Source organism: Balaenoptera musculus, chromosome 1, assembly GCF_009873245.2.
Source record: "Balaenoptera musculus isolate JJ_BM4_2016_0621 chromosome 1, mBalMus1.pri.v3, whole genome shotgun sequence".
Lineage (NCBI taxonomy): Eukaryota > Metazoa > Chordata > Mammalia > Artiodactyla > Balaenopteridae > Balaenoptera > Balaenoptera musculus.
Window position 1 is genome coordinate 149549000 of NC_045785.1, and position 13515 is coordinate 149562514.

General features: G+C 39.0%; 1 protein-coding gene across 1 annotated transcript in view; it reads right to left on the bottom strand.

Moving 5' to 3' along the window:
• Positions 1-13258, bottom strand: part of LOC118881047 (membrane cofactor protein-like) — a 52475-nt gene extending 39217 nt beyond the window's left edge. The window contains exon 1 of the mRNA XM_036825426.1: positions 13138-13258. Within this exon, the coding sequence (XP_036681321.1) occupies positions 13138-13258 (121 nt within the window). The remainder of the gene's footprint in view (positions 1-13137) is intronic.
• Positions 13259-13515: the final 257 nt, after the last annotated feature.

Consider the following 13515-nt stretch of genomic DNA (forward strand, 5'->3'; position numbering starts at 1 on the left):
AGGTTAAGGACCTAAGGAGAAGGGAAATAGACCTATTTTGATCCTTGAGGAATCTTTTCTTTCTTACTCCCTGGATCTTGGTCTTCACATTGAGAGAACTCTACATGTAAAATAATGAAATTAGAATGCTCCCTAACACCATACACACAAAAAAAACCTCAAAATGGATTAAAGACCTAAATGTAAGGCCAGACAGTATATAACTCTTAAAGGAAAACATAGGAAGAACACTCTTTGACAAAAATCACAGCTACATCTTTTTTGACCCACCTCCTAGAGTAATGGAAATAAAAACAAAAATAAACAAATGGGACCTAATGAAACTTAAAAGCTTTTGCACAGCAAAGGAAACCATAAGCAAGATGAAAAGACAACCCTCAGAATGGGAGAAAGTATTTGCAAACCAATCAACAAAGGATTGATCTCCAAAATATACAAACAGCTCATGCAGCTCAATATCAAAAAAACAAACAACCAAATCCAAAAATGAGCAGAAGACCTAAACAGACATTCTCCAAAGAAGACATGCAGATGGCCAAGAGGCACATGAAAAGCTGCTCAACATCACTAATTGTTAGAGGAATGCAAATCAAAACTACAATGAGATAAAGGAGGCAAGAATATACAATGGAGAAAAGACAGCCTCTTCAATAAGTTATGCTGGGAAAACTGGACAGCTACATGTAAAAGAATGAAATTAGAACACTCCCTAACACCATACACAAAAATAAACTCAAAATGGATTAAAGACCTAAATGTAAGGCCAGACACTATCAAACTCTTAGAGGAAAACATAGGCAGAATACTCTATGACATAAATCACAGCAAGATCTTTTTTGACCCACTTGCTAGAGAAATGGAAATAAAAACAAAAATAAACAAATGGGACCTAATGAAACTTAAAAACTTTTGCACAGCAAAGGAAACCATAAACAAGATGAAAAGAAAACCCTCAGAATGGGAGAAAATATTTGCAAATGAAGCAACTGACAAAGGATTAATCTCCAAGATTTACAAGCAGCTCATGCAGCTCAATATCAAAAAAGCAAACAACCCAATCCAAAAATGGTCAGAAGACTTAAATAGACATTTCTCCAAAGAAGATATACAGATTGTCAACAAAGACATGAAAGGATGCTCAACATCACTAATCATTAGAGAAATGCAAATCAAAACTACAATGAGGTATCACCTCACACCGGTCAGAATGGCCATCATTAAAAAATCTACAAACAATAAATGCTGGAGAGGGTGTGGAGAAAAGGGAACCCTCTTGCACTGTTGGTGGGAATGTAAATTGATACAGCCACTATGGAGAACAATATGGAGGTTCATTAAAAAACTAAAAATAGATCTACCATACAACCCAGCAATCCCACTACTGGGCATATACCCTGAGGAAACCTTAATTCAAAAAGACACATGCACGCCACCCAATGTTCATTGCAACTCTATTTACAATAGCCAGGACATAGAAGTAACCTAAGTGTCCATTAACAGATGAATGGATAAAGAAGATGTGGCACGTATATACAATGGAATATAACTCAGCCATTAAAAGAAACAAAATTGAGTTATTTGTAGTGAGGTGGATGGACCTAGAGTCTGTCATACAGAGTGAAGTAAGTCAGAAAGAGAAAAACAAATACCATATGCTAAAACATATATATGGAATCTAAAAAAAAAAGGTTCTGATGAACATAAGGGCAGGACAGGAATAAAGACACAGATGTGGAGGATGGACTTGAGGACAAGGGGAGGGAGAAGGGTAAGCTGGGATGAAGTGAGGGAGTAGTATCGACATATATACACTACCATATGTAAAATAGATAGTTAGTGGGAAGCAGCTTCATCGCACAGGGAGATCAGCTCGGTGCTTTGTGACCACCTAGAGAGGTGGGATAGGGAGGGTGGGAGGGAGACGCAAGAGGGAGGGGATATGGGGATATATGTATACATATAGCTGATTCACCTTGTTATACAGCAGAAACTAACACAACATTGTAACACAATTATACTCCAATAAAGATGTTAAAAAAACAAAAACAAAACAAAAAAACTACAATGAGGTATGACCTCACACCAGTTAGAATGGGCACCAACAGAAAATCTACAAACAATAAATGCTGGAGAGGGTGTGGAGAAAAGGGAACGCTCTTGCACTGTTGGTGGGAATGTAAATTGATACAGCCATTATGGAGAACAGTATGGAGGGTCCTTAAAAAACTAAAAATAGAATTACCATATGACCCACCAATCCCACTACTGCATATACTCAGAGAATACCATAATTCAAGAAGACACATGCACCCCAATGTTCATTGCAGCACTATTTTCAATAGCCTGGTCATGGAAACAACCTAACTGTCCATCGACAGATAAATGGATGAAGAAGATGTGGTACAAAATGTTCATTGCAGCTCTATTTACAATAGCCAGGACATGGAAGCAACCTAAGTGTCCATCATCGGATGAATGGATAAAGAAGATGTGGCACATACATACAATGGAATATTACTCAGCCATAAAAAGAAATGAAATTGAGATATTTGTAGTGAGGTGGATGGACCTAGAGTCTGTCATACAGAATAAAGTAAGTCAGAAAGAGAAAAACAAATACCGTATGCTAACACATATATATGGAATCTAAGAAAAAAAAAAAAAAGGTCATGAGGAACTTAGGGGTAAGACGGGAATAGAGACACAGTCCTACTAGAGAATGGACTTGAGGATACGGGGAGGAGGAAGGGTAAGCTGTGACAAAGTGAGAGAGTGGCATGGACATACATACACTACCAAATGTAAAATCGATAGCTAGTGGGAAGCAGCCGCATAGCACAGGGTGATCAGCTCGGGTCTTTGTGACCACCTAGAGGGGTGGGATAGGGAGGGTGGGAGGGAGGGAGGGAGACGCAAGAGGGAAGTGATATGGGGATATATGTATATGTATAGCTGATTCACTTTGTTATAAAGCAGAAACTAACACACCATTGTAAAGCAATTATACTCCAATAAAGATGTTAAAAAAAAAAAGAAAGAGAAAAACAAATACCGTATGCTAACACATATATATGGAATCTAAAAAAAAAAAAAAAGAAAATGGTCAGAAGAACCTAGGGGCAAGACGGGAATAAAGATGCAGACCTACTAGAGAATGGACTTGAGGATACGGGGAGGGGGATGGGTAAGCTGGGACAAAGTGAGAGAGTGGCATGGACATACATACACTACCAAACATAAAATAGATAGCTAGTGGGAAGCAGCCGCATAGCACAGGGAGATCAGCTTGGTGCTTTGTGACCACCTAGAGGGGTGGGATAGGGAGGGTGGGAGGGAGGGAGATGCAAGAGGGAAGAGATATGGGAACATATGTATATGTATAACTGATTCACTTTGTTATAAAGCAGAAATTGACACACCTCTGTAAAGCAATTATACTCTAATAAAGATGTAAACATTTTTTTTAAATAAATAAATAAAAAATAAAAGAAGAAGTGGTACATATATACAATGGAATATTACTCAGCCATATAAAGGAATGAAATTGGGTCATTTGTAGAGACGTGGATGGACCTAGAGACTGTCATACAGAGTGAAGTAAGTCAGAAACAGAAAAGCAAATATATATTAACGCATATATGTGGATTCTAGAAAAATGGTACAGATGAACCAGTTTGAAATGCAGAAATAGAGACACCAATGTAGAGGACAAAAGTATGGATACCAAGGGGGGAAGTGGGGGGTGGGATGAATTGGGAGATTGGGATTGACATATATACACTAATATGTATAAAATAGATAACTAATGAGAACCTGCCCTATAGCACAAGGAACTCTACTTCACTTTGCTGGACAGCAGAAACTAACACAACATTGTAAAACAAAAAAAAAGAGAGAGAGGGAGAACTCTAAACAAGTGAAATGTTACCCCCCTTTTACATCATATTCTAAATTCTAAACTCCTCTCTTGATGCTCTGTCCAACATTTCATTTACTCCATGTCCTGATATCCACCTACTGGCAAAATGTTTTCCACTATGCTGATCTTGATATATGAATGCTCCTCAGTCAACTGCCCAAAAAAAGCAAAAGGCAAACAAAAAGATGTAGTTATTAAAAACATTGTTTAAAGGTTTTTATAGTGTTGAATTTTATTAATAACATTAAATTTACTGAACACTCTGAGCCATACATTCTCATTTTACAATAGGAAAAAATTGAGCTAGAAATGCTATATAACTCCATTCTACATACAAATGTATAACATCATTCTAGAATTTCCTGGAACCAAGAAAAACATCAAGTTAACAGCATGCCCATAATTAAATTATACAAGTGTCCTTTGTCTTATGCATTCGATTTCAGTAACTATCTCAAAAGGGTATTATGAAGAAAGAATTCCTGATATGACTCTCACATACAGTGCTCCATATGGAAATGTCAATTGAATGGTTTAATCCATTCAACTAACTTGAATTATTTCTTCCCACTAACATGCATCATGAAAGACATGCTTTCAACTATGTGCAGTTTAGAATGTTTGCTTTGGCAACCAGTTGATTACAAGCTTTATACACTGTAATAATCAGGTCCAATATCATACCTTTTTAATCATTGAATTTCTTCTCTTATTCAGAATACTGAAGTCTTTTTCCTGTGAGGATTTTCAAACTAAACATTCCCAGCTTCAGAAAAATAGTATTTTGACTAAGTTTTTCTAGATATTTTACAATATAATTATTATTAGGCTGCAATGCTATACTTTAACAATAGATGCCATTATATAATATGATAGGCTGAATTCAGAAAATTCCCCAATTTTCCAGATAAGTTTCAGGAAAATGAAATAGTCTCTACTACAGATGAAGAGAACTGTTCACCTTCTGTACACTTAACAAAAATTACGCAAGCACTCTCTACCTGCTTGCAAAAATTAAAAGTAACTCTCTGAGTCAAGCACACACCCACATCCCTGCCCAGGTGGTACCTTCAGAAAATCATGGTCTCTGACCAAAAGTGGAACCTCAATGAAACCTGACCATCCCAACCCCTCTCTCACTGTCTATACAAACTATTTCTTTTTAAATGAATATCAAAACAAAAATTTATTGAAACTAATGTCCATGCTTATACAAATTAACTTTTTAAAAGGCTGGTACAATGCTTGCAAGCAAGAACATCTGTATCCTACAACACTGAACATCTTTTTATCAAACTTGGAAAATGTGCCACGTAAACACAGTTTTAGTTGGTGGGGGAGATGAAACTGGATTGCAGATGTAAAGGAACATCAGTTGCAAAGGAAGAATACTAAATGCCAAGCAATACATTGTCTTCAGAAATAATACATTATTATTTTTTACTTTCTCTCAGTTTGCCTTTCTTTGTAGGTAGGCCTAGGCACAGGCTTGGGAGAAAGGCTTCATGTTTACGGAAAATGCCAGATAAGGTATTTTGAATTCACCCCTCTACATGGTTAACTTACTTCCTTGGAACTTTAACATGTATAAAAGTATGATGGTAACTAGGTGAAATGAGGCAGAAAGACAATAAAAATATATACCGAGGAGTTTGAATGCTCAGAGGTGGGTCTGCCATGACAGGGGTCATTCGTGTTACCTATTTTAAAACTTTCTTTCCTTTCTCAAAGGCAGACTCTTGCATCTAACCTATCAATTTTATTTCTCAATTCCCACTCATTTATAAGCCATATATAAGTTTCTGAGTAGGTCTCCTTACCGGTCTCGCCACCTTTCATTCAGTTCATTTCCACATTGCCACCAGAGTCATACTGACATGATACTTATGACCAAGGCTCTAGTCAGACACTTTTTTAAAAAAAATTCCAGTTTCATTGAGATATAATGGACATACAGCATTGTATAAGTTTAAGGTGTACAGCATAATGATTTGACTTACATACATCATGAAATGATTACCACAATAGGTTTAGTGAACACTCATCACCTTATACAGATATAAAATTAAATAAATAATTAAAAAAATGTTTTCCTTGTGATGAGAACTTAGGATTTACTCTCTTGACTGCTGTTATATATAAGGGACAGATTGCTAATTATATTTATCATGTTGTACACTACATACCTAGTACTTATTTACCTTTTAACTGGAAACTTGTACTTTATCTCTGCCTTCATCTAATCCTCCCTCCCCCAACCCTACATCTCTGATGAGCACAAATCTAATCTCTTTTTCTATAGGTTTGTTTGCTTTTAAAGTATAATTGACCTACAACACAATGCCAGTTCCTGTTACACAACACAGTGATTTGATATTTCCATACATTTCAAAATGATCATCACAAAGTGTAGTTACAATTTGTCACCATACAAAGATATTACATAAATTGACTGTATTCCCCACACTGTACATTTTATACCTGTGACTCATTTATTTTGTAACTGAAAGTTTATAACTCTTAATCTCTCACCTATTTCTCTCCTACCCCCTGCCCCCAAGAAACAAACTGTTTGTTCTCTATGACTCTATTTTTGTTTATTTTAGTTTGTTTATGTTTTACTTTTTTAGACCCACATAGAAGAGAAATCATACATTACTTGTCTTTCTCTGTCTGACTTACTTCACTTAGCATAATACCCTATAGTTCCATTCATGATGCTGCTAATGGCAAGATTTCATTATTTTTTTTTATGGCTGAGTAACTTTCCATTTTGTATATAGCCACATATATATATTATATAATATTAATATATATAATATATATTAATATTATATATTAGCATACTATATAATAAATATATTATATATATTAATATAATATATAGCATATTATATTATAATATTTATTATATAGTAATATATATCATAATATAATATATAATATAATATAATATATATATATATATATATATTAAGTATATATAATGATATATATAATATATTAATACATTATATTAGTGAATATATATATAATTACAAGTATACGATTATATAGAATACATTTAAAAATCTTATTTATATTATATATAACATATATTATATTAAATATATATTATATATTTATTATATGTTAATATATTAATATAAATATTATAATATATATTAAATACATATATTATGTATGATTATCTATAGCATATAATGTATAATCATATATAATATAATATATGAATATTATATATTTAATATACAATTATATATATTATATATTATATATAATTATATATCAATATATTATATAATTATATATTATATATTAATATATTATATAAGATATGTACAATATATATTATATACATAAATTATATTATATATGATTATATTATATAAGATATGTACAATATATATTATATACATAAATTATATTATATATGATTATATATATTATAAAATCATATATATAATATATTATGTATATATTATATATATATATATGATTATTTTAAGTAACTGATTTCTCAAGTTTGGTGCATTTTAATAACACTGCACTTTTATTCCCCCGTCCACATCTTCTGTTTTTGACATTATTTTGTTTCTTGTATGTCTTAATTTCTTATTATGAATATAGATGATTTAACCCTTTTTGTCTTTTAATCGTCCTACTATCTTTATAAGTGGTTGATTTACTACATTTACTGTATATTTGCCTTTATCAATGAGATTTTTTCTTTCATAATTTTTCTGTTTCTACTTGTGGCCTGTTCTTTTCTGCTGAGAGGAATCCCTTTTACATTTATTATAAAGCTGGTTTCATGATGCTGAACTTTTTAAGATTTTGCTTGTCTGTAAAACTTTTCATCTTTCCTTAAAATATAAATGATAGCCTTGCCAGGTAGACTATTCTTGGCTGTAGGGTTTTTTCCTGTTATCACTTTTCATATATCCTGCCACTCCTTTCAGGCCTGCAGAGTTTCTGCTAAAAAGTCAGCTGACAGCCTTATGGGAGTTCCCGTGTATGTAAACTGTTGCTTTTCCCATGCTGCTTTTACTATTTTAATTTTGACACCTTAAGTAAAACGTGTCTTGTGGTCCTCTTGGGTTGATCTTGTTTGGGACTCTGTGCTTCCTGGATCTGGAAGACTGTTTCCTTTCCAAGGTTAGGCAAGTTTTCAGTTATTTTGTCTTCAAATCTGCTCTCTCCCATTTCTCTCTGTCTCTTGTCCTTCTGGGACTACTATTAGGCAAATGTTATTACCCTTAATGTTGTCCCAGAGGTCTCTTAAACTGTCCTTATTTTTTAAAATTCCTTTTCCTTTTTTCTGTTCAGCTTGAGTAATTTCCATTACTCTGTCATCTAGTTTGCTGATCAGTTCCTCTGTATCATCTAATCTACTGTTGATTCCTTCTAGTGTATTCTTTATTTCAGTTATTGTATTCTTCATTTCTGTTTGGTTGTTTGTATTTTCTAACTCTTTGTTAAAAACTTCTCACTCTGTTCATCCATCCTTCTCCCAAGTATCTTGAGCACCTTCATGATCATTACCTCAAACTTGTTATCAGGTAGATTGCTTATCTCCACTTCACTTAGTTCTTCTTCAGGGAATTTATCTTGTTTTTCTGTTTGGAATGTATTCTTCCGTTGCCTCATTTTGCCTAATCTGTTGATTTTATTTCTATATGTTTGGTTGTTATGTTTTCCAACCTGGAGAAGTGACCTTATATAGGAGACATCCTATGGGGTTCAGCAGCACACTACCCTCTGGTCACCAGATTTATATACACTAGGAGTGCCTTCTATGTGGACTGTGTGGGTACATCTGCTGTGGTTAGCTGACTGCTGTGTATGTGCTTGTAGGAAGGTTGGCCCCTGCTCTGTTTTGTGTTGAGGCTGCCAGCCACTGGTGTGTAGGTCTGGGTCCTGGCATGGTTGGCTGCATGGCCAGGAGAATCCCCGTCCTGGTGCCAGCCCATTGATAGGTGGGGCCAGATCACAAAGTGGCTGGATGTGGAGCCCTGTTGTGGGGGCGGGGTAGAACCTGGTCTCAGGGTAGCAGGCTGCAGGGCCAGGGGCCCCAGGACTAGTGTTAGCCTGCTGGTGGATGGGACCATGGCCCAGGTGGGTTCCACAGCTGGTGCTGGTTGGTTGATGGGTGAGTTCAGTTCCTAACATGGCTGGCTAAGGGGCCCAACGTGTCTTGGAGGTTGTGTCAGCTTGCTGGTGGGCTGGAACCCTGTGGGTCTTGGCACAAGTGCTGGCTCTGGTGGGCAGGACCAGGTCCCAGGGTCTCTGGCTGCAAGGCCCTAGGGGTCCTGGAGTTGGTGTTAACACACTAGTGGGTGGGGCTTTGGTTCAGGGGCTCCCAGGGCTGGTGTCCATCCTCTGGTGGGTGAGGTCAGGTCATGGGTCTAGTGTTGGCCTGCTGGCAGACAAGGTCCAGTTCCATATCTGGCTGTGGGGTAACAGGGGTCCTGGGGTTATTGTTGGCCCACTCTTGGGTAAGCCTGGGTCTTTAGTCCTCTGGTGGGTAAGACTGGGTCTTGGGGTGGCTAGGGACTCTGGGTGTCATATGACAGCCAGCCTGATGGTAGGTGGGACTATGTCCCCAACTAACTAGCTGCTTGGCCTGGGGTGTCCCAGGACTGGTGCTGACTGTCTGGTGGGCAGGGACAGGTCCCAGCACTAATAAGCAAGGGAGAGGATTCTAAAATGGTACCTGACAGCACCAGTGTCCTCATAGTGGGATAAGCCCCCCAAAATGATTACTGCCAGTATCTATATCTCCACTGCTTCCTGCCTCTTTGTGAAGCCCTCCAAGATCAGCCAGTGGGTCTGACCCAGGCTCTTTTCAGATTACTGCTTTTGCCCTGGGTCCTGAAGCATGTGAGGTTTTGTGTGCATCCTTAAAGAGTGAAGTCTATATTTCCTAGAGCCCCCTGGCTCTCTCAGAAGTAAGCCTCACTGGCCTTCAAAGCCAAATGTTCTGGGGGCTTGTCTTCCCAGTGCAGGACCCCTGGGCTGGGGAGCCCAATGTGGGGCACAGATCCCTCACTCCTTGGGGAGAACATCTGTGATTGTAATCATGACAATTGTAATTACAACTACCATTTATGGGTTGCTTACCCAGGGGTATGTGTCTTGACTAAACCACATCTCTGCCCCTCCTACCCATCTCGTTTTGGTTCCTTTTTTATATCTCCAGTTGTAGAATATCTTTCTGCTAGTCTTCAGGTTGTTCTCATCAATAGTTGCTGTGTAAATAGTTGTAATTTTGGTATGCTCGTGGGAGGAGGTGAGCGCCGTGTCTTACTACTCTGCCGTCTTGGCCATTCCCTCCTCCAGATATATTTCAATGGCTCTCTGATGCCCTCATGATAATGTCTAAGGCTCCTTGACATGGCTAACAGAGCTTTAATACCCGTTCACCCTTGCACACTCTTCTAAGCCATATTCAGTTCCACTAGTAGTGCCCATTAAATTACTCAACTTACTGTAGCACTCTAGACCTCCATGCACCATTTTTCTTCAGCTTTAACCAGAGACCCTGCCATTCCTCTCACCCATTCATCCTTCAGCTTCATCTTAGATGCCACTTCTTCCTGGAGGCTCTTAACATCTCTCACTCAAAAAATTGGGTTAGGTGTCCTCATGATGTCCCAATTTATTTCTTTCATAGCACTTTTCATGCTGTAATTGTTCATTGTTTATACTTCCTAGGAGACTATAACCTTCTTGAGGACCATGTCTCATTCTTCACTGCATTTCTAGTTCCTAGTGCCAAAGCTGAAAGAGCATTGTTATCAGTTCTCTACACTCTTGGATCAAAATTCAAATTCTTTATACTGTTCAGCCAATCTGTTCCAGAGATATCTGCAAATCATCACTTTTTCTTTGCTGTTTTTACGCTTGTTTTCATGTTTTTTTCATTGGCTTAGTTACAGACATTTCCCTTTATCAGGGTTTGTAATTTCATGTAAAATATTTATGCTTTATTATTTTATTATGAATGCAGTCTCCATTACTGCTATGATTAGAAATGGTATTTTAGCATTATCATAGGTGAACTCCAAATATCATGGTTTTTTTTTTCCCTAAAATATGGCACTGAAAGTTTCCAGAATTTGTTTCTTAAAACAATAGGGATGGTATCAATCATTATAGAAAGAGGAAATTGAAGCACTACCTGTGCCAACCAATATTTTAAATGTTTTGTTAGAAGAGTTCCTTTTAACATTTCTTGTAAGGCAGGTCTAGTGTTGATGAACTCCCTCAGCTTTCGTTTGTCTGGGAAAATTTTTATTTTTCCTTCATATCAGAATGATAACTTTTCTGGATAAAGTATCCTTGGGTGACAGTTTTTATCTTTCAGTATTTTTGAGAATTCCAATCTACTCCTTACTGGCCTGAAGACTTTCTGCTGAGAAACCTGATAATAGCCTAATGGGGGTTCTTTTATAGGCTACCATCCTTTTTTCCCTGGCTCCTTTTAAAACTCTTTGTCATTGACTTTTGACAATTTTAATATGTATCTTGGAGAAGGTCTTTTTCTTTGAGGTAATTAGGTGTTCTCTTAGCTTCATGAAATTCTATATCCAGTTCTTTCCTAGTTTTGGGAAATTCTGTTATTGTTTCTTTAAGTAAATTCTCTGCCCCACTATCCCTCTGTTCTGGGATACCCATGACCCTAATGTTGCTGTACCTAAGAAAGTTGGATAGCTTTCGTAGAATTTTCTCATTTTAAAAAATATCTTATTTCTCTTTCCTCTCCTACTTGTATCATTTTAGATTTCTATCTTTGAGCGCACTAATTCTCTCTTCCATATGGTCTCCTCTATCTCCAGTGCTTTCTAAGGCGTTCTTCATCTCATTTATTGAGTCCTTCACCTCCAGAACTTAAATTCGGCTCTTTTTTAGAATTTTAATCCGTTTGGTAAAGTATTCCTTCTGTTCATCAATTTTATTCCTGAGTTCATTGAACTGCCTTTCTGAGTTTTCTTATGGCTCATTGAGTTTCTTCATGACAGCTATTTTAAATCCTCTATGAGTTAGATCACACTATTCTGGGACTTTAAGTTTGGTTTCTAGGAGTTGTCATTTTCTTTTTGTGGTACAGTGTTAGTGTGGTTCTTCCTGGTGCTTGATGGTGCTTAATGATGCTTCATGGTTCCTCTGCCGGTGCCTCTGAAGTAGTGAACACCTACCTATTTGATTCTAATAATTCAGTTAGAAATTAGAGGTCTTTCTTTTGTTTTCCAGCAGGTGGCACTATAGCACAAGCCTTTGGTTTCTCTTACCCGTGCTGCCTCTGGCAAGAGGTGCAAGTGGGCACTTTTCACCCTCCACTGCCTCTTGCGGAGGTGTTGCCCAGTGGCCACCTTATCACTTCTTATGCCTCTGTGGTTGTTGGTGCCTTGCTGCTGCCAGTATCACTGGCATCACCACATGCGGCTCAGGGGTGGTGAGTTCTGCTGCATCCAGGATCCTAAGTCACAGCCTCCATCACTAAAGGGGGACTAAAGGTGGGGTTGTAGCTGGGGTCCAACCCGGCGCCTGCTCTCACCTGACTGCTACATGCACAACATGAGCTTCCCAGCCCCACACAAAGCAAGCAGTAGCTTACTTGCCCCACACTTGGCACCACTGGGTGGCCAGTTCTACAAAGCACACACCAGGGACACCCTGCGCAGGCTCCCCCAGCCCAGTCCAGCCGGGCACAAACACCCCGCTCGCAAAGTATCTCCCCGCCCAGAGAACATAGGGGAAATCGTCCCCACAGGCACAGCACCAGCCTAGCAACATCCCCAGGCACCTGGGCACTCAACAGCAAACCGTCACCAGCAGCACCAGGTCGGCACTCCCGTCCCCAAATGGCTCAGTCAGTCCCAGAAACACCCTGCAAGCTTTTGCTAGTGACCCAGCTTGGCCCTTGGTAAGCCCCAGCTGCGCCCACCACCCCTCATTTCTCAGTGCGCACCACCAAGCAAGCCTTCTCCTCGGGCACTATGTGGTCCCCGCTCCCCTAGATCCCCGAACGGCATGACCTGGGGACACTGTGGCCACGCATTCTATCCCAACCCCTTATGACCCCGAGTGGACCCAGCCCCGCGACTCCGACCCGAGACAAAAAGCAAAGCTCCCCCCACACTCGGTTCCAGTCGGCCTGCTTCCCAACCCGCTCTAGTTCGCAGCCAGGACGCACACTCTCTCCAGGTTCCTACCGGAGAATATGGGTAGCAGGAGAACTAGGGCCACGAAAATCATCCCAGCGAAGCACCAAGTAAAAAGGGGACTCTCGGGACGGCCGGGAGGTGCCTTGTGCGATACGTAAGCCGCTATCATTTTCGGGGAGATCAGCGGGAAACGTGAGACCAGCCCAGCAGAGATCTGAGTTCAGTTACCAGACGCAACAATCCCCAGACTCACAAAGCGTCAAGTGCAGTCACGCAGGTGGGCGTGGCCTGAGCCGCAGCAGGGACGGAAGTGTGGGCCTGGCGAGGCCAATGGGCGGGATGCAAGGCGGGGCCCCCGGACAGGCCGGGCGTGGCCCTGGCTTGGGTCTAACCAGTGTGTGCGCGCGCAGCTTTGCGACTCCAGCT